The 24,252-nt window shown below is 40.1% G+C and overlaps 1 protein-coding gene across 1 annotated transcript; it reads right to left on the reverse strand.

Moving 5' to 3' along the window:
- Nucleotides 1–10,712: 10,712 nt before the first annotated feature.
- LOC122814366 (gastrula zinc finger protein XlCGF28.1-like) lies at nucleotides 10,713–24,027 on the reverse strand. The gene is made up of 2 exons (XM_044086951.1): nucleotides 23,979–24,027; nucleotides 10,713–18,350 (listed from the first exon to the last, which is right to left on the reverse strand). Exons 1-2 carry the CDS (start codon nucleotides 24,025–24,027, stop codon nucleotides 16,963–16,965), a joined length of 1,437 nt encoding a protein of 478 aa, XP_043942886.1. The 3' UTR covers nucleotides 10,713–16,962.
- Between the last annotated feature and the right edge of the window lie 225 nt (nucleotides 24,028–24,252).

The following is a 24,252-nucleotide window of genomic DNA, read 5'->3' on the forward strand; positions in this document are numbered from 1 at the left end:
TCCATTCTACCCTTTCTGGGCAAGGACAATTGGATGTGCTCTGTGGACCTTCAGGATGCGTACTATCACATCAAAATTCACAGGCGCTCCAGGAGGTTTCTCCACTTCCGGCTGGGGGCCAGTCACTACCAATTCAGAGCCCTGCCCTTTGGTCTCACTACAGCCCCCAGAGTGTTCACCAAATGTATGGCAGCGGTTACGGCTCACCTGAGGCGTCAAGGATTCCAGGTGTTTCCATATCTAGACGACTGGCTCCTCACCGCCACCACCAGGCATCAACTTCTTCAGGCCAGAGATTACACCATCCACATTTGCAGAGGGCTAGGAATCTCTATAAATTTCGAAAAGTCTGCCTTGTCACCTTGTCAATCTATTACCTTTATAGGCGCCAACTTGGACACCATGCAGCTTTCAGCAAAGCTAACAGATCAAAGGATTTTAGATATCCAAAATCATGTCCATGTTCTGCTTCAGAGCGACAGAATTCAGGCCAGGTATGTCCTGAAAGTATTAGGGCTCATGGCGGCCGCCATCACACTTCTTCCTCTTGCCCGTTTTTACATGCGTCTTCTACAGTGGATGCTTTTCGCCCAGTGGTCTTTCCAACAACTCCCTATGCACTACAAGATCATGATAACTCCAATTTGCAAAAATCATCTCTCTTGGTGGATGAGCTCCCATCAAGTCCATCAAGGCAGACCCTTTATTCCCCCCTCTCTGGTCGCCACGGTCACATCGGACGCCTCCCTGATTGGGTGGGGGGGGGCATTTTCAGGGCAGGACAGTCCACGGCACATGGCAACCTTTCAAATGCCACCTGCACATAAATGTCCTGGAGATGAGAGCAGTGCTTTTTATGTTGCAAGCACTCCAAGACTCTCTTCCCCTGGGGACTATTGCAATCCGAATGGACAATATATCCGTAGTGTGGTATATCAACAAGCAGGGCGGAACCAAGTCCTATCCCCTGTGTCGAGAAGCTCTCAGACTTTGGCAATGGGCGATCTCTTCTCAGCGGTTTCTGATAGCAACGCATATCCCCGGGAAGTCCAACATCATAGCGGACAGGTTGAGCAGAGCTATCCTCATGCCACATGAGTGGTCTCTCAAACAATCTGTGACGGAAGAGATTTTTCAGAAGTGGGGCCTTCCTTGCTGCGATCTTTTTGCTACACCTCAAAACAGCAAATGCCCCGACTTCTTCACTCTCTTCCCCCTGCCAGGCCATCCCCCCAGAGACACTCTAGTTCACGATTGGCCTCGGGGACTTCTTTACGCCTTTCCACCCCTTCCGTTAATATCACAGGTAATTCAGAAAGCAACCGCCTTGAGAGCCAAGATGATTCTCATTGCCCCTTATTGGCCTCGACAGATATGGTTTCCGTTCCTGCATCGTTCTCTTGGAGCAGCCTTGGCATCTTCTGGATCCAGTGCCAGATGTTTTGGCCCATCAGTCGGGGCAGCTGCACCAATCCCTTCATTCTCTCAACCTCACTGCTTGGTTGCTCCACTTCCGTCCCTAGCCAGGCTTCCTATGACTTTAAATCCCGTCAGGGATATTATAGTAGCTTCCCTTAAATCTTCTACCAGAAGGATTTACACTAGTAAATGGCAACGTTTTTCCTTCTGGACAAAGGCTAGAAATATAGATCCGTTCACTACTCCAATTCACTCAGTCTTAGATTTCCTAGCTGAAATTTTTCATTCAGGGTCTTCATCCTCCACAGTAACAGTTCAGTTGGCAGCCATTTCAAATTTTCACATAGGTCTGTCGGACTGCAGCATCATGCCCCATAAGCTTTGCAAAGCATTCCTGAGAGGTGTCTTTTTACTCAAACCTCCAATCAAAGATCCTCCACCACAGTGGGATCTAAACCTAGTTTTAACATCCTTGATTCTACCTCCCTTTGAACTTGCGGCTTCCTGTTCACTGAAATTACTTTCCTGGAAAACACTCTTCCTGGTCACTGTTACATCTGCTAGGAGAGTATCTGAACTTCATACCCTCTGCATTCGTCCTCCTTACTTAGTCTTCCACAAAGACAGAGTTTCTGTAAGAACGAACCCCTCTTTCATACCCAAGGTGGCTTCGCAGACAAATTTAAATCAATCAATTGACCTCCCAGTTTTCTTCCCTAATTATACGAACAGGGTGGAGCAAAAACTGCATTGTCTGGATGTTCATCGTCAGCTCCGATATTATTTGGACAGAACTAAACAAATCAGGAAATCTGATCAACTCTTTTTATATTATGCAGAAAATAGGAAAGGCTTTCCAGTATCCAAGGTAACTTTGTCTACGTGGCTCTCTTCTTTGATCACGTATATTTACCAACTCAGAGGTAAAGAATTGCCTTCTAGGCTAAGTGCCCATTCAACCAGGGCACTAGCCACATCAACAGCCTTTCAAGCCAGACTACCAATAGACACTATTTGCACGGCAGCCACATGGGCTTCTCCTCATACCTTTGTATCGCATTACAAATTGGACATGGCCTCCAGAAGCAGGGCAAACTTTGGTTCCACCATTCTCAAGAGTCTGTTCCAATGAGCCACCCAGGATGAAGGTGCTAGGGACACGGTCCCATCCAGCAAGAATGAAGGCGAGATTGACAACTTAACATTGAGAATTTATGTACCTACCCTAACGTTCCATGTTAGTTGTCTTCTCTCGCCTTCTTTCTTGCGTCCCGCCTGCCATCCCCCTAGCCTGGACAGACCGAGAAGTTTTTCCCCCTTCTTTGAAGGGTCCTGATCTTGCATTTTCAGCCAAGTACCTTGTCCTAGGGTAACATCAGCTTGGATACCGATCCTTTCGGGATTATCCTTTACCTCTTCCTCTCCAGATGGAGGACTATATTGCCTAGGTTGTTTTTCAGCTACCAAACGAGATCTGGGTAGTTATCGCCTAGTATCATGGGATATAGGGTTGCCTCGAGCCGGTAAAATTAGCTCTCGAGCTTTAGTAAGTGGCCGAGTCGGAGCCGAGGTTCGGCTCCGAACCCATCCAGCAAGAAAGAAGACGAGAGAAGACAATTAACACGGAACGTTATGGTAGGTACATAACTTCTCATTTTTAATTCTATGACATTCCTAAATCAGGGAACAGTTACGTTCATGAAGTTGGTATCACTTCACTCTGACATTTGTCAAGAGCGCTCTTCTCACCATCCACAATGTAAACAGATTGTGGTTTATATGGGGACAATAAGTTGTTGTTGTCTTTTGGCTTTTTCCGGTTAGGGGTCGCCAAAGTGGAACACCGGTCCGCTAATGATTGGCAGTAGATTTTCACGAACGTTGAGGTGCCAGCTCGACGTTCAACCTTCAATGAAGGTTGGCTCATTTACGCATGTCTTTTGAGCACCCACCCAACCGCGGGAGGACATGCAGACTCCACACAGAAGGCACTCCCGCACTCCAGCCGAGAATCGAATGGGAGAACCTCTTGCTGTGAAGCAACAATGCTACCGCTGCACCACCGCGGAAGTCTATATGGAGACAATATGTATGGTAGCATATTTTAAGGCCCGCTTAAAATATGCTACCATATATGGAGACAATAAGTATGGTAGCATATTTTAAGCATGCCTGGAAATTTATTTGTATTAGCTTTCGCTGGTGTACAGACCATTTACTGCTTTCAGAGTAATTTTTTATGGGACATCTTCCTCTTGCTCAGCCTAGTATCAGCCAGTTGTCCTATTTTCTTCTAGCATTGTGGTGAGGGTCAACCTGGAACAGCCATCTTTAATGCAGACATCAGGGGTGGTTTGGATTTTTCCTGCTTTTAGCCCACCTCCCTACACCCACTTAGCAACTAGTACGTGAAATGTACAGTGAGCATCAGCACTGCCCCTCACTGTTGCAAGGGGGAGACATATGCCCTGAACACCATTAAGAAAGTTTAGCCAGTGTGCATGTGTCTTTGGTCATGTTCCCCGCTACCCAAAATGGGCATGTCTATTCTCCCATGCCTTTAACTGGTCAAGCTAGTAACTGAACTCTGGTTGCGTCAGCTATAGTCAGAGTGGCCTTCGATACTGCCACAGGCTATGTGCAGCACACATTGGTATGGTTGCTTCATATTTGTGTAGCAGGAAGCTGTTGAAGAGCACTGAGATATACGAAACACTACATTCAGCATATTTGTTATATTTCCTATTGAATGGCATTTTAGGCATGACTATCATGTATAATACTTACTACATCTGTCACATTTTTATGGTCTCTCACTTTCACGTACATGGGCTGGTCTAAGGACTGTTTTCAGCCATGACCTGGACCAAAGGTAGGTATACAAACTACAACATTATAAAATTATATATAATATAAAATAGACTCACATGCTAAGGTACCTCTATGGCAGATAAACAGAGACAGAAAATAATTACAATATATGCAAATGCACTCACAATTTTACATGCATGTATTGAAACAGGAAAACAGTAGACAATATAAAGAAACTATCTGTTGTTATTAATGACTGTATAATACTTAAGGCTGACTCATTAACTTGATTTGCATGTTGTCAAAGCTGGATACACAATTGCAGCCAGGTTGATGTTAAAGGGTAGAACACAGTAAATGCACAAACTTGTATAGGACAGGAAGGGTTCACATGGGAAAAGCAGCATAGGGAAGGAAGCAGGGATAGTGGTATGTAACACGTAGAAATGAAAGGATTTTAAAGGCGTTAACAATTAAAAAGCAGACCCAGGTTGAGGAAAACTTCATAAGGTGAAGAAAGAAATAAGGGGTTTATTGAAATACCAATACTCAATGTGCTAACTGTATAAGATTTCCTTGATGATTCAATGCATTCCTGTCACTGTATAACAATAGGTGAAGCTGAATTTCTTCCTTTCTGTGTTTATATTGTCAGTATGTTAAACTAATAAAAAATTAGTTTATCAAACTTCAGAGATGCTTTGAGTACTGAAGGGTGTACAGGAGTAGCTTAACAGGTAGCACATGACTCGTGGTTGATGCAAGAGATTGTGCTTTCTATTCCCACATCAGGTAGTTGGATTCGTTTTCCAATACTGATACTGAAGCGCAGCACCCCTAAACATTCCATCCTTCTCAAGCCTCATTAAATCAAGACCCCATCTCCCTGGATTGGAGGTAGCTCAGGTGGATGTAAAACGATCCCACAGCACTTAACAAAAGTAGAGGAAAGTCGCTGTGTCACTGGACACATTTCCCCTACTCAGTATGAATACCACTTTCAAGTCTCCGCTGAAAAGAGGCTACTGGCCTAGTGGGACCTACTCATTCATGAAAATGTAAATAAAATAAATTATCTATGAGAAAAAATCTTGATAGACAGGAATAAAGGACCTTATCTTACTTTTGACAGCACAAATTGTTGAAGTACTTGGCCTGTATTTGTAAAACAGAGACAGAAGTTAGTAGTTATTTCATTTTGTTTCACCTGTAATAGATTTAATTTCTAAGATGACTAAGTAGGATGTTCCAGTTAACAAGAATTAGCTTTTTTAATGAATCCTAAGTAAGGTGGTATAGCCCTCTGAACTGGCACGCAAGATATATGTAGAACTTTGTACTGTTAGTTTGTTAACTAAAGAGGGGCAAAATCTGCAGTAAATTAGTTTGTATGTTAAATGTGAAAGGAGGCTCAAGCTGTTAGTGGTAACCATTTTACCTTGTTTAGTGTTGTACAGAGGTATTCATTGTAAGGGGATAACTTAAATAAAGTGACATACATTATTTATTGTAGTCTGTAGCAATTTAGTGATTTGGGCTCAGTTTAAGACAAGGAGAGGATCACATTCAACACTAGAGATAGCTACCCCTTTAGCAAGAACAGTTCTAGCCTCAAGGGTGAAATGGTTGGAGACTTAACAACAGGCTTTTGTCTGGTTAAGTACATTATCCACAATGTGTTCATAGTGAATAGATAAAGTTAACGAAGTATTAAGTAGGAGTTCTAAACACTAGTAGGAGTATTGCTGAGGTACCTGATTGTTGCTAATTGTCTTTTAAATGTCTAGGGGGTGACAAAAAGCATCAGTATGGATTTAGGTTAAGTTGAAATTTGTTTCAAACAAAACATTAGCATACAATTAGAAAGAAGGAATTGCTGTTATGATGTCATTAATAAAATGTGAAAAAGTACCGAATCAGGTACAGACCCTTGGGATACCAGTTGAGAGTATACTAGTAGTGGAGAGTTGATTACAGTTTAGAACGCTGTAAGCTCTGTTAAAGAGGGAGTTACCCAGACCCAAGTTCCCCTCTGTGCTGAATCTTAACCTACAATCCCTTTGTTAGAGGTGGTAATAATCAACATCTTCAAAGGCCTTTTTAAGATACATAAATATGCCAGCACACTGGAAACATTTTTTCACGCTGGAGTAGATAAGTGTTAGTAACCATATAGGACGAAGTAAGGCTATTGAGGCCTAATAAGAGGGCACTTTGTTCCATAATTTGATTACAGAAAATGTTTAATATCTTTGTAAGAGGTCATAGGATTGGAATTAGCCTGTAGTCCTGTGATCCACTTGGAGGGTATGACTTCAAGTGATGGAGTATGATAGAGTATTTAAATAAAAGAGGTTTAAATTACAGTTGCAGCAAGTTTAAGAAAGTAAGGGTGGGGATTATGTTTCTTTTCTAGTTTAAGAAATAAGTATTGCACCATCTTTTGTAAAATTATGTTTGAAATAAAATGTTGGGAGGAAGTCATTTAAGGGCATCAAGTGGTTGAGTGGAAGGTTTGGGGGTCATGAAAGGCTTAGGGATGGTGTTTACATCTGGAATTTGTTTCTGAAGTTGTTTTAATATGGTATTGTCCACATTGTATATCTTTTTCAGGGAAGGGTTGGGATTAAATATTAGAGATTTTTGGTTTGCCAGAAGAGTGAATGACTGCAGGACATGTGTAATTGTAAGGAATGTTGATTTATATTCTTTAACTAGGAGCTTGCGTTTGTTTCTTAATGCTATGCAGTGGAGTTAGTCAACCTGATGCTTTTTCCAAGCTTTGTTTTTTTTATATTTGAGTTGTTGTCTGGCGGGTGCTGTTATCCAGCAGTTATTCCTTTTTTATACACTTGTTTTGAGATTGTAGAGTTTGTTGAGGATTGCCTTTAAGGTAACCATAAAATGTCTAGTTCTGTGTTAGAGATCATTCCTTCTTGAAAGAGCAGGTACAGACAGTTGATTGCCACTTATCTTGTAGTTGTTCTTATTTTGAATTAAGGAATCCTAGGACTGGATGATACTGAACTTGGCTTTGGAGATTTAAAGGGCAGGATTGCAGAGGTTGGACAGTGGACATTGAAAGTTTGACAATTTGCTTATATTCTGTAATTTGCTTGGAATATTTGTTGCAAATAGGTGAAGTAGGCTGTACTTGGTTATTCCTCATTTATACATAGCAGGAGGTAGTTATGAGTAGGGAAATACCATGTTGGTCAAGAATTTCAGTCACCGTGGCTTATCTGGATTTAAAAGATCCAGATGGACAGTGACTTTTTCAGGTGGACAGTAGTCTCACCTTCGGTAACCACATCGCCACAACAGTCAGGAAATCCTTCTATGCGGCACACCTCATCACGAAGGGCTTTTCATCCAGAAAAAAGGAGGTCATTGTCCCACTGTACTCATCCCTCATTAGACCCATTATAGAATACAATGCCCCATTTGGTATGTACCTCTTAAGACATCTGCAACAACTAAAAAGGCCTCAGAAATACCTCACTAAAAAAATCACAGGCCTAAAGCAGATGCCCTACGCTGACCGCCTTAAAAAACTCCAGCTATACTCTGTCGCATATCGTCTACTCAGAGGCGATCTCTGCTTAACATACAAGGCCATGTCAAACCCAGAGCTGTTGGACATGCTACACTTAAAGAAATCCCAATCCCTCAGAGCTACACGCTCCAGGGATCTAAACCTTGTCATCACAATAAACAAAATATGCTGGAGGGATAGGTTCCTGACCCAGAGACTCCCCAGACTCTGGAATAGATGGTCCATACATGTAAAGCAGAGTGCCTCTTTGGACCTCTTCAAGAGGAACCTTGACGATTGGATGGAAGAAAGGAAATTCACTCCAGGGATCACGTCAGTCGCCCTGCTAGATAGGGGTCCAGGAAAGTAAATAATGTGGGAAGAAATAGCCAGGGAATTGTTATGGCTAGGCTTGTATAGGCCCTATGGCTGATAGCCTAGTACCAACCTATGAACCTAAGACTGAACCCCCCTAGTAGCAGTAATTTTTTTTTGTATATAGATATTTTTCCTGATTATCTTGCTTAATGTGGAAGGATTGGTAAGGGGAAGGTTGGTTGTACCAATATTTTTATTATCTGACTTACTGATATGAAGTTGAACATAGAATCATCATCTTTGTGTGAATTGATGCTTTTACCTATATGGGTGGCTTTGATCTTGTTATGTGCTTGGTGAGGGTGCTGATACTTTCATTTGTTTTCCTTGTTCTGTTATTTAAGGACATTAAGTAGTTATTTATACAAGATGAAGGACGCTTATTTTTAACCATGATTTAGAAATAGAAAGCATGTTAGATGAATGAAATTTAAGTCAGCCTTCTAGTAAGTTCCATTTTTATTGCTGCTTTGTATGTTTTTACAGCGAATACAAATTCCTTTGGGAAATGCCCTGGGAGAAGAAGTGGAAGTATGGCTGTGTGTGACTGGGCTGGGCTTAGGATAAGTGTCAAAACTGTTGAAATTTAGGGATGATAAACAAAAAAAAAGTAGGATGAGAGAAAGACATGAAATAGTGGAGTGTTTTATTGACCATATGCATGAAATCAAATAAGACTAAGGTGAGCTTACATCTAATTTACAGATTGTGATTTATAGATTATTTAACATTGGAGATCATTTTAGCAGTGTGATTTCCAAACAAGTGGGGTAGTTACAAGGGGGTGAATTGAGGAGATGAAACAACAACTGATAAGTGAGAGCTAGAATCTGTAAACTGTGGAGGCCATTTTGAGTGACTGACTGTATGTCTATAATTATTGGAATGGTGAGGAGCTCTATGAGCAGTTTGTAGATTGAGCAAAGTTTGGTGTCTTTTTGCATGTTTCATTACTGAGTACAAGATGAAAAAATTATATATATATATATATATATATATATATATATATATATATATATATATATTTATTTATTTATTAGTTATGATGTGGAGTGAGAAGTGATTCAAGCACTATATGTAAGATGTGGGGGGTGAATCATTCAAGAGGTGGATTTGTAATTACACCTAAAGGTACAAGTATGGCTTGTGGATGGGAAGTTTAAAGTAGGAGTGTAAGGTAGAATAAAATGTTCCTCGAGTGGAGGAGATAAATAAAAAGATGAAGTGTAGAACAGGACAGGGAGGAATAAACAAGGGGATGGGCTAGTTGGTTATAAAAGGAAAGATACTTGTGGTAGCCAGGGGTGGGAGCATGACAGGAAATGAAGTGAGACGCCAAACACCTCTCGGGCTGGCATGAACTGTTAGAGAGGAGAGGTAACTACTGAAAAAGTAAAACTCTAATTTCAGTTGTACCACTTTATTTTTCTTGTCAATTACTTGCAAAGTCAGCAAATAATGGAGTAATCTAATAGGGCAACAAGGCTTATGTTGTGACCACAAGTCAGGTAGTAGTTTGATAAAATCTTTGGCTCAGCCTTCATATTGCCTTATTTTTTCCTTGCTGAAGTGCAAGTGTTTCTTGCTTTGTCAATTATACTTTGAGGGTAAAAAAACAGAAAAATAAGAGAAGATCTAGGTTAATGCTGAGACAATAAGCCAAAAATAAATTTAACAGAGATGCCAGTTTAGTAGTCATATGCCTCACATTGTCAGCATGCATATTTTAATAATATACTAAAATATTACAAAATTAAAGCCACTGCAAATAAGAAATTTCAGCTTAAAAGTGTGTTTTATGGCAGAAGGGCTGTGATTAGTAATTGTCAGCAGATGCTCTTTAGCTTAACATCCGACTATGACAACTAAGAGTGTCAACAACTGAAATGGAAATAGATTAAAACATAGGTAACAGTAGAGTCGATGCCCCTTTTCAGTACATGTTAATGACAGTCACATGATGATGATCTGGAAGGGGATGACAAAATATGTACCACCTTAAGGTAGCAACAGAATCACTAAGTAGAGTGATTGGACTGAGGATAGGTAGACTTTTAAATAAGTGGAGTTAAGACTCCTAGTAAGAAACAGGCAACGGCTAAGGCATGGTGATAAGAAAATTCCATTCATGGGATGAGGAAGAGGAAGGGAAGCAACAGCAACACAAGGACGTGTGTCATTAGCTGGAGCAGCGACAGAGTACACAGCTGAGCAGTTATGGAAGGGAGATAACAGCATGTAAAACATAAACCACCATTTCAGATAAAGATGGGATAAGGAAGAGGTTGAGGTAAACTGACGGAAAAATAGTTAAGAGAGCAGCAGATGTAGAAGCGGAACAGCTAAATCAGTTAAGAGACGGAGACACCTATAGTCAAAATGCAATGAGTTGTATGCAATTACCAATGACATCAGAAAACACATCAATAATCGTCAGACACACTGGGAATATCATACAACTGAATTAGTAACGCAGTTGTTATACAGATGATTGTAAACTAGCATATAAGATCCATAAATATTGTAGGCATATTACAGTGAGTGTAGATCCCTGACATGACATACAATCAACATTGTAAACAATTCTTTATTAAATGAATACATCAATTTCCCTAAATATTTAGGGCTTTTAAGTAGCATAACAAGAAGGGATCACATCCTTAAATCAGGGCATATTTCAAGTTCATGAAATCATTCTTGCGTCAGGCCTTGATGTATGCCACGAGTTCTTTTCTCAGCAAACACAGCGTAACCAGAACTGATTCCATCTGCAGTTCACATAGCTTTACTTGTATTACTAACATATTTAAGGATTTACGGATTTTTTTTGTTTAGTCCAGATGCTTCTCCTCCTCCTACTTAAAGTGTCAGTGTGTCATTCCACATCGCTCTAGTTTATGCTTGCAAGCCTTGATATTTGATACCTTTCAGGTCTTTGAGGGTGTTAAGACAATACAGTTGCTGGTCTAGCTACTTCAACAACTAATACTGCTTTTGTTTTTTACTCAACTACAATATCTGATTTTCTTGTTTTTGAATTTCTTAATGGCCGGCAGTGGATGAACCTTCAAGTGATCTTACGTTTTCATTTTTAGCAACTGTTTGTGGGTCATGTTACCAGTGTCTTTCAGATTTGCACATTTTCTAATGTTTCAGTCTCCAGTGTGTCAAACTTTGCAGTATAGTATGCCTTTCAGGTTTTCAGAGCTTCAGCCGTAAGCATCATAGCCTGCAGCATGATTTACAGCGGTTTCTTGTTCTGTATTGCAGAACTTACAAGTATTATCTTCCACTTTTTTTCTACAGATTTTCTAAATCAATGTGTGTACAGGCCACTTTCTTAAGCTGCCATCATTAACCTTTCATCTTTTTGGTTTAATTTCTTACCATCTCAGCCATTTATTTGTCAAACCTTATTCAACAAGAAATTGTTCTAGTAGTTCTCTGTACTTGTCCCTAAAACTGCAGGCTTCCGTTTGTTTCTCCTCCTGGTCATGATCTTTATATCCTTTCTTTTGCATTTATCACTTTCTGTTGCCTCTTGCTTTTTTTGCCCACTTCTGGTTTGATCTCGATATCTACTCCCCTCCAAAACACTTCTAGTAACCTGAGCAAGGATGTTGTCTTACATTTGTTTACCTCATGGTTTATAACTTTCATTGTTTGGATCTGATGATGTTTACAAATATGTACGCAGCCACACAATTGCAGACACAGAGGTATATATAATCTTACCATACAGTATTTCTTTTAAATAATCTGAAATGAAAGCAGCAACTTCTTTTTTTTCAGATAATCCAACACCTTTTTTTTTTGGGGGGGGGGGGGGGGGGCAGATGTCAGTCAATCACACCAAAGCTCTACATTAAAACAGAGATAAGTTGATTCATAGCTTGAAGTTCATTCCTAGATGTCAAAACTGATTTCAATATTAGGTTCAGTCTTCGAAAAATAATTTTCCCAAGAGGTTTTTGCTAACTGATTCATGCTGCTTAGCTGACTCTGCTTCCATTTCTAAATATTTATATACTCCCCCCTTGGTCCAGTAATTTTATACCACATTCCTCTTCCAGGCTGAAAAAGGAGTTGAAATGCCATTTGACAAGATTGTTTTCCTGAAGTGAAACTCTGCTCATAGTCTGTTCCATTAAGTAAATGCTGTAATGGATTGATGACAAAACAGCAGTGGTGACAAGTGTCCACCTGAAGCATTCCCCGCTGTATGCTTACACCAGGGGACAGAAATTTGTCCTTTGGCATGACGCAGTTGTAAAGCAGTGCGCTACTTTTTCATTGTAATAGCAATATAGTTTATCAGTGTGTGATGAACCTTATAAATTTGTAAGCACTTGATAATACAGAAGTCTAGAATGCTATCACTTCTTTTTGTAGTGTATTCATGCCATAGCGAGGTTGCATCTGTTTATATAGCTCTTCATTTTGGCTTTTTTTGTAGATTATTCAGGACTCCGCATGAGTCTCTTTTATTTCCTTTCTGTTCTACTAACATGACATACTTTTCCTACAGATGACTCAGACTCGCTGAATTTATTCCTATATATAACTTATCTTTCAACAATATGTAAACTATCAGTCAATAATTCTTTGTATTGTTTTTATCCAGATGACTCAGACTCTCTGAATTTATTCCTGTACATAACTTACTTTCAAAAACATGTCACCTATCAGTGAATAATTTTAGTATTGCTTGCAATTTCAATGTGAAGTAGCAGTTTGGTTTCCTAATTGTTAACCAGGCTGTTATTTCAGGGTCTGCATATGCAGTTTTTACTCAAAGCTAAATCATGGAGCAACCTGCCTTTAGCCAGACAGTGGGTACATCGGGAACAAGTTTTCCAACCAGAAGCCTTTTTAATATTGTCTCTATTTTCATCGATAGTTACTTCATTTAATTTCATTCCGTATCCTCTGCACTGAAACTTCTTTAAGCCATTCAGCACCCTTCTTGTGTTCAATGGAACCTTTGTAGGTATTTCTGCAGAATTTACTAATGCCTTCTGTTTTTGCTGGAGTTACAAGTCTTGCTTTCTTTATAAAGTCCCTGTAGAACTTCATTGGATTATGTATAAATTGTAGTGCTTTATATGTTTTCTTGGCATTTTTCTGCATGCCAGTCACATTTTTCAACATGTGCAGAGATTTTATGTTTTTGAAGATGTGTGACACAAACCTTGGTTTGTTTTATACTGTCTTTTTTTTACCACATCCATCATTCGGACAGTAAATTTCATTGACCAATTTCCATTTCTATGTCCCTCTAATAATTCTTTAATTTTTTTTTTTTTACAGTTAGCTCTAATCAGTGCACCCCTGGGGATGCTCTGTTTGCTCCTTTTTTCCTTTAGTATTCTGTTTTCTTGGCAATATGTTACCTGTTGTTAGTTTACTTGCACAGTGATATATTCTGTTAATCTCTGTTACATCATATATATCTATTAAATGTTCAAATTATTAAATTTATTTATATTAATATTTTAAAGGTTTGCGTCTTATTCACTTTTTGTAGCCATATCATAGATACATATTATATCTCATGATTTATATTAAATCCACCAATTCTACCATTACGTTTCCCTCTTCTTGACTAAGGTTTTCTTCTAAGATATGTATTTCCTGCTCTTTCTTCCTTTCTGCAGAGTCTCATTTTGGTTTTCAAATGATTCTGAAATTTTATTTTGGAAAACATTGTTAATGATATTCTGTTTTAGTGTCATTAACATGCCTTGAGCATGTAACTGTCTTAATAAAATATTCAGCTTTATCACTTCTTGGGCATATACTTGTTTTGATGAACCCATCTTACTGGGATACTGTTTTGCTCCTAATGATCCAAAATTCAAATACTTCTCAGTTGGTGTAGCATTTGTCTTATTTTGCTTACTTTTTGGACTTCTGAGATTTTTTTTTAAGCACAGTCCACTTCTGTCTAGTGATTCTCATTTTTTTTTAATATTTACCATGTGTGGATGTCTGTCTACATATAGATTTAATTATCTTTGATGTTGCTGTAGGTATATCAGTTAATACAGCTTCATTTTCTGCATTCATGCAATAACATATTTTAGTTCATTTATTTTAATCCTGTATGCCTCCCATTTAAGTTTTAAACACTTCTGTTGCATCTTCCTTGTCTCTTAATACTTGCTCTATTGCAGATTTTTATAGCTCACCCAGTGTTTTACTGTTCAGATACTATTTTGTTTTAATATGTTTTACGGATGATCCCAAAGGACCTACAATTGTTGACATTGTTTCAGTTAGAATGAATTTTCTGTGATCAGTTTTTATTTCATGTTCTTAAAGCTTATCATCTTTTTTGGGACTTTTGGGTTTATTGCATAACGGCAAAACATTAATGTACTCAATGTTATATTTTTCACCAGGTTCCCAGAAATTTGGCTAATTGGTTTCTTCATTTTTTGTGCACTACTTGCTGTCACAGTAGAGTTGGTAATATCAGGACCTAGCACCATGGTAAGATTGCATTTGTCTTTGGAGTATTTTACAATAATTGTTATACCATCCATACTGCTAGTGCATTTGGCAGGGTCGCTAACTTTTTTTTTATCCTTGGACGGTTGTGTCCAGCTTCCATTTTTATTCTTATTTTTCTCCATGACAAACAGTCACTTTTTAACTTCTCCAAGTGTTTTAGGTTTTTAACACTGTCAAGAATGGACCCCATTCCTAAGTTAGGGTAGCTTAACATTCATGAAGTTAATATTGCTTCAGTCTTTCATGTTAGCCAAGAGTGCTCTTCCCTGCACTTGCAGTGTAGCCAAAACCCCGATGCAGTTCATATGGGGTTAACATGTATTGATAGCATGTTTAAGTACAACTGTTAATATTTTATTAATCCTGTTGCTCTTAGTACTACTGGAACTGTCCAGGTATGTTTCTTTTGCATTGCTCTTGTTTCTGCCTGCAAATCCTGATATTTTACGACTTTGTGTAACTTGGTAGACATTATAATCGCTGAGTGTAGCAAATTCAATGATTAATGCTACTTTTATCTTTTTTTTTTCTTGGAGTACTATGTCTGGTTTACATGCATCTGTTTTTTCATCGGTTGGTATTGGGTGATCTCATGTGATCCAGGCTTCATCACTGTTGATAATGTTTTATTATTCATGTTTCCATTGTTTCTCAACTACTTCTATAATGCAGTGTTTGTACAATCCCTAGTGCAAAAGTAATGCTACATTATTGTGTCCTTCAGTACAAAGATCCTCAGCCATGAAAGTATCACACTCAGCAACAAGATTTACAACAGTTTCCAGTTCCGTTTCACAGAACCTATATTTGTCTTCTTCTCCCACCTGTAAGTAGCCCACTCCCTTAGACCACCATAATTAGCCTTTCATACTTTGGTTTCAAGTCACGTCTCCATAACCATTACTGCACTGACTCCTGATCAACATGTGATAGTTCTAGAAGTTTTCTAAATGTACCGCTATTTTTGTGGACTTCCAATTTTCTTTCCTTTTCTTTATATTTCAGTTGCTGTCCAATTCTCTTCTGCTTCTGGTTTGATTTCCAATTCCCACTCCTTTCTGAAATGCCTCTGCTAAACTAAGCAAAGATGTCATCTTAGACTCTTACTAGACTTTTTGCTTTAAAACTTGCACTATGTTTTGATCTAATGAGGTCAGCAAATATGTAATTGGACCCATAACTGGAGACATGTACATATAGTCAATTTTGGGAAGGGCCAAACCTCTTTCAGATTGAAGGATATATATAATTTTGGTATGCACATTTTTATACATATCGTTTGATAAGCATGATGCATTTTTCTTGATTTCATGTCCAGATGATTTAATATTGATACGGGCCAGTCAGCCACGCCAACTCTGTTAGAACAGGAAGAGCAAGTTAATTAATAGCTTGAACTTTATTCCCAAATGTCAAGGCAGTGTACAATATTACTTTATTGGCTTTTGTATTCTGAAGTATTCCTAAGTTTTGCTTTTTATTTACTGCTGAGTCTTTATATATTCCTAAATACTTATACACACCATCTTGCTCAAGTTCTTGTGTATCAAATTCCTGTCCTAGGTTGGTATTTATTTATTTAACATTTGTTAACTGGGAAAGTCTGAATTGGAACGTAGCTAATTTTCAGCGGAGGCCCAGGAAGAAACACCCTAGACGTATCTCGTTGATTTGACATTTTCCTAGCATTTCAGCTTTTCCTCTATAAATGTTGCTTTTGCACATTTATCAAGATCAAATGACATCCTTACATCAGCTGAGGAAGTTTTAACCATTTCTATTTCTGTTTTAGGTGTTTGCTTGTTGAGCTAAATAACTTTAAATCTTCCATAAAAAGTTCATGAGATTTCTTTGAACAAGGCTGGTTTTTGGAAGTTATGCTGTAAGCGTAGCCTAGAATATGAGGTAAACAGCGTAATGGGTTAAAGAAGCTGCATTGGTGTTTTAGCTTTTATTTATGTAGAAAACACTTTCTGCACTGGCTTCCTATTGAAATGTCAGCACTCGAAATGCTGAGAAGCTGTAAAAAGAAGACTGAAAACCTAGAGAAGAGCGAACCTTGAAAATCACTCTTCTCTTTTAAACTTCTTTTTGCAGGCAGGGCAAGCCACCCCTGCACTCTCCCCTTGTGAAGCAAGTCCCCCACACCCCCAAACTTATATATACCAACTCCAAGAACACCATACCTCAGAGAAAAAGGAATATTCCAAGAAATGGCATCTCGCAAGTCCGATCTTTTGGCCATTCAGTCTCCAGGTTTCGGGACTCGTTCTAGCAGATAAACATTTCAAATTGTTACCCATTTATATGCTGTTTTCCCTGTGTGAGAGCTGATGGTATTTTAGGTATGACTTTCGTGTAAAACACTTACTGCAGTCAGCACACTGATATTGTTTCTCTCCGCTGTGACTAGCGTAGTGTCGTCGAAGGTTACTGAGAGTTGTGAAGCATTTACTGCATTCAGTACATTTATGTGGCTTCTCTCCTTTGTGAGTGGCACTGTGCTGTTGAAGATTACCGAGACTTGTGAAGCATTTACTGCATTCAGTACATTTATATGGATTCTGTCCAGTGTGAGTGTATTGATGGTACTCTAAATGTACCTTTTGGGTGAAACACTTGCCACATTCAGCACATTTAAATGGCTTCTCCTCTATATGAGTGGCACAATGAATCCTAAGCTTACTGAGACAAGCGAAGCCCTTATTACAGTCAACACATTTATGTGGATAATTTCCTGTATGAGATTTCTGATGGTACTTTAGCTGGATCTTTTCTGCAAAATTCTTACTGCATTCAGTACATTTATATGGCCTCTCTCCTTTATGAGCAGCAAGATGGCGTCGAAGGCTAGTGTGATACGGGAAACACTTGCTGCATTCGGTACACTTATATGGCTTCTCCCCTGTGTGAGTGGCACGGTGAGTCTTAAGCTTACTGGGACATGTGAAACACTTACTGCATTCAAGACATTTGTAAAGCTTCTTCTTTGAAAAAGTGTGCTGACTTAGCTTACATTCAGAGGTCTTGCTGTTACACTCGGAGTGAAACTGCTGTATATTGGTGATGTTAAGCTTGTTATACCCTTTCACAGGGTCAGCAAACTGCTGCAGGCTTCCTGCCTGGTGGTATAACTGCGGCTGAACACACTGCTGTAGGCTTCCTGCCTGGCGGTATAACTGCGGCTGAGCACACTGCTGCAGGCTTCCTGCCTGGTGGTATAACTGCGGCTGAGCACACTGCTGCAGGCTTCCTGCCTGGTGGTATAACTGCGGCTGAGCAAACTGCTGCAGGCTTCCTGCCTGGCGGTATAACTGCGGCTGAGCAAACTGCTGCAGGCTTCCTGCCTGGTGGTATAACTGTGGCTGAGCACACTGCTGCAGGCTTCCTGCCTGGCGGTATAACTGTGGCTGAGCACATTGATGCAGGCTTCCTGCTTGGTGGTATAACTGCGGCTGAGCACACTGCTGCAGGCTTCCTGCCTGGCGGTATAACTGCGCCTGACCACACTGCTGCAGGCTTCCTGCCTGGTGGTATAACTGCGGCTGACTACACTGCTGCAAGTTTCCTGCCTGACGGTGTAACTGCGGCTGAGCACACTGCTGCAGGTTTCCTTCTTGGTGGTATAACTGTACCGTCCCAAGAGATGGCTGTTGATTGCACCTCACACTGTTCTCTGTCCGTCTGATACCTAAAAGCAGATTATTACAATGTCATTACAGTGGTGAAGCAAACAAGTCAGACATGTTCATCACAATACAATCTGCACGCTGTTCAGCCATTTAAAAATGTACAAGATCTGTGATCTTTTTGGGATAATATTTTTCTGTTGTTATTACATCGAATCTAAAATAAATCTGATCAATTCTGTCTGATCATTTATAACAACATAGGTTTTGCTAGTAGCTGTTTAGTTTACCTTAATCAACCATACCTTCAATATCAACCAGACTAAACCAAAACCTTAGCTGCTGTCTCACAATGTTATACTGCCATGGGGCCCCCTGTTTACTGTGTCTCTCTGCAGTACATTTTCTTGACATCTAGTTTAGGGTATTTATGATTTTATGCAGATGGCCTCAAGGCCCTATCCCCTGTATTCTGTCTCCTACAGGCATTTTGAGGATAGATCTATACCTGGCATACAGGGTATTTTCAGAACCCACTCTAATGGACCTCCTGCATCTCCACAAAACAAACCGTACCAGAATTACCCATTCTAAAGACTTCAGCCTTGCCTGTGATATAAATAGGACCTGCTGGAGAAATAGGTATGTATCCCAGAGACTACCCAGTCTATGGAACAGGCTCCCCATCCATGTGAAGTAGAGTTCCTCCATAATCCAATTCAAGTGCAACTTGGACAATTGGATGGGAAACCAGAAATTCATCCCTGGTTTGGCACCTATGTCTCTGATGCAAACAGGTAACCTGTAAATGGTTCATCTCCCAGGCCCATAGTTACACTTATCAAGGGTATCAGAACTCGTCAGAGATTTGGGATGCATGGCTAGGCTTAAAAAGGCTCTTGTGGTCATTAGCCTAGTAAACACCTATGAACCTATAATTATTTGAATCACAAGCTTCACAGTTTGGTCTATGCTGCTTCCTCTCTCCCATCTTGTTGATTGACTGACTTTCTCTACTATGTTATTTTTCGTCCACGCAAACTAACTAGATGTGACCTTCTTAAATGACTCAGTCTATTGCTTTTGCTGCTTAATTAAGTTTCCTCCAATACCTACAGCGAATACAGGTGTACAGCAAGAGTCTTTCTTGGTTTACTCTTTGAGGATATTTATACACATTATTTATTTTTCTTTAAATGCCCTAATAATCTGATAACCTGTGGGAAGTTCAGAACCTCAGGCTAAATAGCTTTGTCCTTCATATCCCAGGGCATACTCAAGCTACCAACATTTGACTCTGCTTCCATCACTGTAAACAGTTAACTTATCTTACTACCATTTAACATAGCAACAACTCTTAGCTGAACAGATTATGGTGTTACAAACTCATGACTTCCAAGGGTATGGTCACAAAGATGATACCCCCTTTGCCCAAACACAGCACACAACAGAAATGAGAATAAAATAAAATAAAATAAACCTTTTTTTGCTATTATACAATAATACAAAGGTTAGAGTGCTCTATCATTTTTAAGTTTTTTTTTTAAATGTGCTTAAGCATAGTACCTTCTTTCTGGGCATTTTGGCAGGCATGAATTGAAAATGTACCCTTCATGTTATGTGGGATTTACGATACTCCAATACTGTCATGCCTGGTTTAAAAACAGGTTATGAAAAGTTTTGTGGTTTTTTTTTTAAAAAAGCATTAGGCAAATGTTCTTACAGACCTCGAGTTAGACAAGAGGTATCATTCTGTACTCTTAAATTGTACAATAAGCATACACTTTTTACATTACCCACTTCTGACACTCAGACAAATTAAATGTGCTGTGAACCTGTTAGTAGGACAGAAAATAGGCATTTCATAGATCAAGCAGATTTTGCTTTGGAGCTCAAGTGTATCAGTTAGTAAGATCACTGACATTTAGTTCATTTGGGAGCTGTAGATCTCTTGGGTGGTATTCATAAAGATTCATAATATTACCAAGCAGTGATAAATAATGCACATTACATAGTATGATGTGTTCCAAAGCTGATTAGTGATGCATTAGTGCAGGTGTAAGGCTGTCATGCATACAGAATCAAAGTCATGCTAATGGCACTAACTGCACGGCTGGATAGACCATGCAACAGAAATCATGTAATCTACAGTGAAAAGAAGCAATGAGACTGTACGCTCGATTCTGAATGCAACACATGGAACAAATCACCTTATAACTGCAGTATGTGCACTGACTACAGCCCATAAAAAGAAACCATAGCATAGCACTATGGCAATTCATCATATAAATGGGGAGGAAAGAGCAGAAAACATGAAAAGCATGCAGGGGAGCATACAGGAAAACATAAAAGATGGTACTTTTTGGGGGGACAGATGGCCACTTTTTTCAAGAAGGGTATAGGGGACAGTAGCAAGGAGCAAGGCACTGAGGAGGTGTCACAAAAACACACAAATTTCACAAAGAGTAACAGGGAGGTGATGGCACAAAGGGGGAGCAAAAAGGAATAGATGCAAACTGACAGAGGGCAGACAACTGCTGATGGGAAGGAGAGACTAATAATTACGGGAAGGGGAATAACATAAAAGGATGTGGAGCACAATGGTGGGGGATAGGGAGGGATGAAGAGGGCCTGCCAGAAACAGACCAGAGAGGAATCTGACCTGAGGTCATCCACCTCTGTGGCTGACATCGTGAGTGGGTACTACTTCTGGTGGCCTGACAGATGGGGCTGGCAATACAGCTTAAACCACCACACACAAACAAGGAGGCTCTCCAGGATGCCAGTACAGGCATGTATGATACTGGTCCACCTCAATCCCAAACAGCAGTAACACTTTCCAGCAGGTGACCAAGGAGGGCTTGCCTTCACCATTCTCAGATGTGAATCCTTTGCTCTCCCTCCTGACAGCTGCCACAGAGGTCACCAGTGAGACCTTCTTCTCACCTTCCACAAAGTGGAATTCACACACTGCAGACAGGCAGGTCTGAGGATTGCTGGGGATATAGATGCAGACAAAGTAGCTGGTGCAGAGTTGTGGTGGCTGTCACCTCTCCATTACCTGCACCACGGTTGATCCCATAGAAAAAGAAAACAGTGGGTTAAAACAAAACAAAGAAAAAAAATAAAGACAAAAAAATAAAAACAACAAAAAAGAGAAACATAACTGAGTATTAATGTGTTACACAGCAATACAGCATTCTTACCCTGCCACTTAGGCAGCCCATCCTGTCTCTCCTGATAGGACTAGTTCACATGTACCTCCTGGGCCATTTAAAAACATAAAACAAACAATAATCAGCCCAGCATCTCTCAGACAACTGAAGGCAATTACAATTGCAGGTGCTAGGCCTAATAAATAGTGCCAAACAAGAGCAGAATGGTTATAAAAATAAGCGGTATTCCTCTCCTTAACCAATGCTTCCATCTGTTAGAGATGGTCTGGGTGGAACCTCTGCAGTCATTATACGTCCGCATCTTGCACTCCCTACTTCATCATGAAACAGGCCTGCTAAATCTGGTGCTGGACGAGGCCATGGAGGAAAAACCGTAACCTGGTGCACACAGCCCTACATGCATGATACCATGAGACAATCACGGATGGGCAGCACAATAGCATGATGTGCATTGACAGTAGCTTGACATAAGTAAACATCAGTACAGTACAGATGAACAGTCATGCATCAAGCTCTCACAGAGACGATGACTGCATACATATATGTATGGGCATATATGAACATGATAGTGTGGACCATGGCTGCTAACACATCACGTTATAGCCACAACTCCGAAACACCTTTGCTAAGTCACTTCTTTAGCATAATTACTGTACTATAAGGCCTATTTTAGCACAATAAAAATGCAGTTGGCATTGTGCTGAAGACCACATTACTATGAGCACATAGGAACCACTAAATAGTGGATTAAGAGTCTACTACCATACAGGCAAATGAACTGCAGACAAAAATACTGGTAATGGCCCACAGGACAGCACTGAGCACACAAAGGTACAGGGGCACAAGAGACATTTTTTGATCAGGGATTGTTGGGGTTCATATATCAGAAAGCATGACAGGGGACTGATGTGATGGGAAACACTGACAGGCAGAGCTACAGCAGGGTAAACTTCTGTTCTGTACAATGCCCTAATCTCGGTTTCTCCAGCCAGAGCCAAGGAGTGAAAAAATAAAGTACCTGCATAGTTGAGGACCAAAGTTAAAATCTTATTGATCTAGGTAAAGCGCTACTGTTACATCTCTACAAAACAATCAGTATCAAGGAGTTTTACCAGTGCCTTGCTACAGTTGCTTAAAGTGTACACACACACGCACAAAATAAGACAGGATTTTACATCATTTAAATGGTAGTGATGTTAACTGCGGCTGCTTAAAAATGAATACTGGCACTTGCGTTGTCATGCAGGGACTAATCTGGACCTCTTCTACGGTGCTTATCATGTCTCCCAACAACTAGCATCTGGAACAGTTCTCCCCTTCACCCTTCACCCTAGCAACAGCTTTGCTGACAAAGTACATAGTAGGGCAGGCTGCAGTCCTACTGGGGCAGGGGGCACACTGATAGTGCCACAGTACAGGGCAGGAGAGGCAGCAGTCTTATAGGTGGGCTTGCTGTAACAAGGAATGGAGAATACAGTATGACAGTTAGGTCATCCCAAAGAACTATCCTACTGTGTAGGGTCCTTAACTGTGTACCGTTTGAACATAAACTGCAAAAAATGCTATGGGGGGGGCTATAGGCCTACATTAGACAGGTTACAATTTCTGCTGCCAGCAGATTGCCAACACACACACACACACACACACACACACACACACACACCAAATTGGGGTATCATACCCTGTGTTGCTACACTATGAAACAGTGTCAGAATACTAACAGCAAAACAGCAGTCAGGGCTGGGGGACCAAGTGAGTGCAGGGGACATTCATGCACATGTGCGTGCGTACACACACACACTGACCCAAGTGTACCCACAGGTGTATAGGTACTGTTTTTGCACTGAAGGAAAATAAATGGCTGGAAATTTTCACAACACAAGAGAAAGATGTGCTACAACAGGCCTTATGCACCCATAGTTGCATCTTTGAGAAAGGCAAGGCAGAAAGATCTTCCACGAGGAGTGGTAGGGAATAGTGCAAGACAAGAATGCTGTGTGCAACCGTAATGAGCGCAAGAATTGATAGGACTGTAGAATACCGGAATGTACTGGAAATAACTGAATGAAATTGGAATGAGAGTGGAATGAATGTCTATCTTTTAATTACCCAGAACTGTGCTGAACAAGTGCTAGCCTCTCCTTTATGCATAGTCGGCCTTAGGCATAGGCCAACTAGGCGGCCGCCTAGGGCGCCGCTCTAGTAGGGGCACTTTTCCAGTATTTATTTGGTGTAGGTAGACCAGGATGGGGGCACCAGTTGGTGTGATGGGGGGGCGCCATGGAGCTCTTTTGCCTAGAGCACCAGTTGATCTAAGGCCGCTCCTTCCTTTATGTGCTAAGTCTTTTTGTACCTTTCAGAATAAAAGTCTGCATACACTGTAGTTTGGTTAAGAATGTTTTACATATATAGTGAAGGTAGACGTCAACAATATCCGAGTCAAATCTTAATGTCTGTAGCTTCTGCACTCATTTTACTGACCATAAAGTCTGTGCTCTGAATGTCAAATCTTACTGTCTCCAATAACAATGCTGATAATTACATCTGTAACTTCTTCACTCATATTCCTTTCCTCCTGAATAATATAATTAATTTCTTAGAATGCTGGATATTTGACCAACACACAGTTGGTAGGTGTATGTGTCAATACTATAGTACACTACCTCTCTGATGTGAAAGCCATACTTATATGAAACCATCTATATATTTCACCTTCGGGTACACTGGGGCTGCAGCAGTGAAAAATTGCACCATAAGATACATATGTGCCCATAGGGTATGTATACAA

This window comes from Protopterus annectens, chromosome 10.part0 (assembly GCF_019279795.1).
Source record: "Protopterus annectens isolate FY-2018-M chromosome 10.part0, PAN1.0, whole genome shotgun sequence".
NCBI lineage: Eukaryota > Metazoa > Chordata > Ceratodontiformes > Protopteridae > Protopterus > Protopterus annectens.

Coding starts and splice junctions, on each gene's coding strand:
- LOC122814366 (XM_044086951.1), bottom strand. CDS start 24,027: ATGAGTGAAGAAGTTACAGATGTAATTATCAGCATTGTTATTGGAGAC. Junction 18,351..23,978: donor CAGCATTGTTATTGGAGACA/GTAAGATTTGAC, acceptor ATCTGCTTTTAG/GTATCAGACGGACAGAGAAC.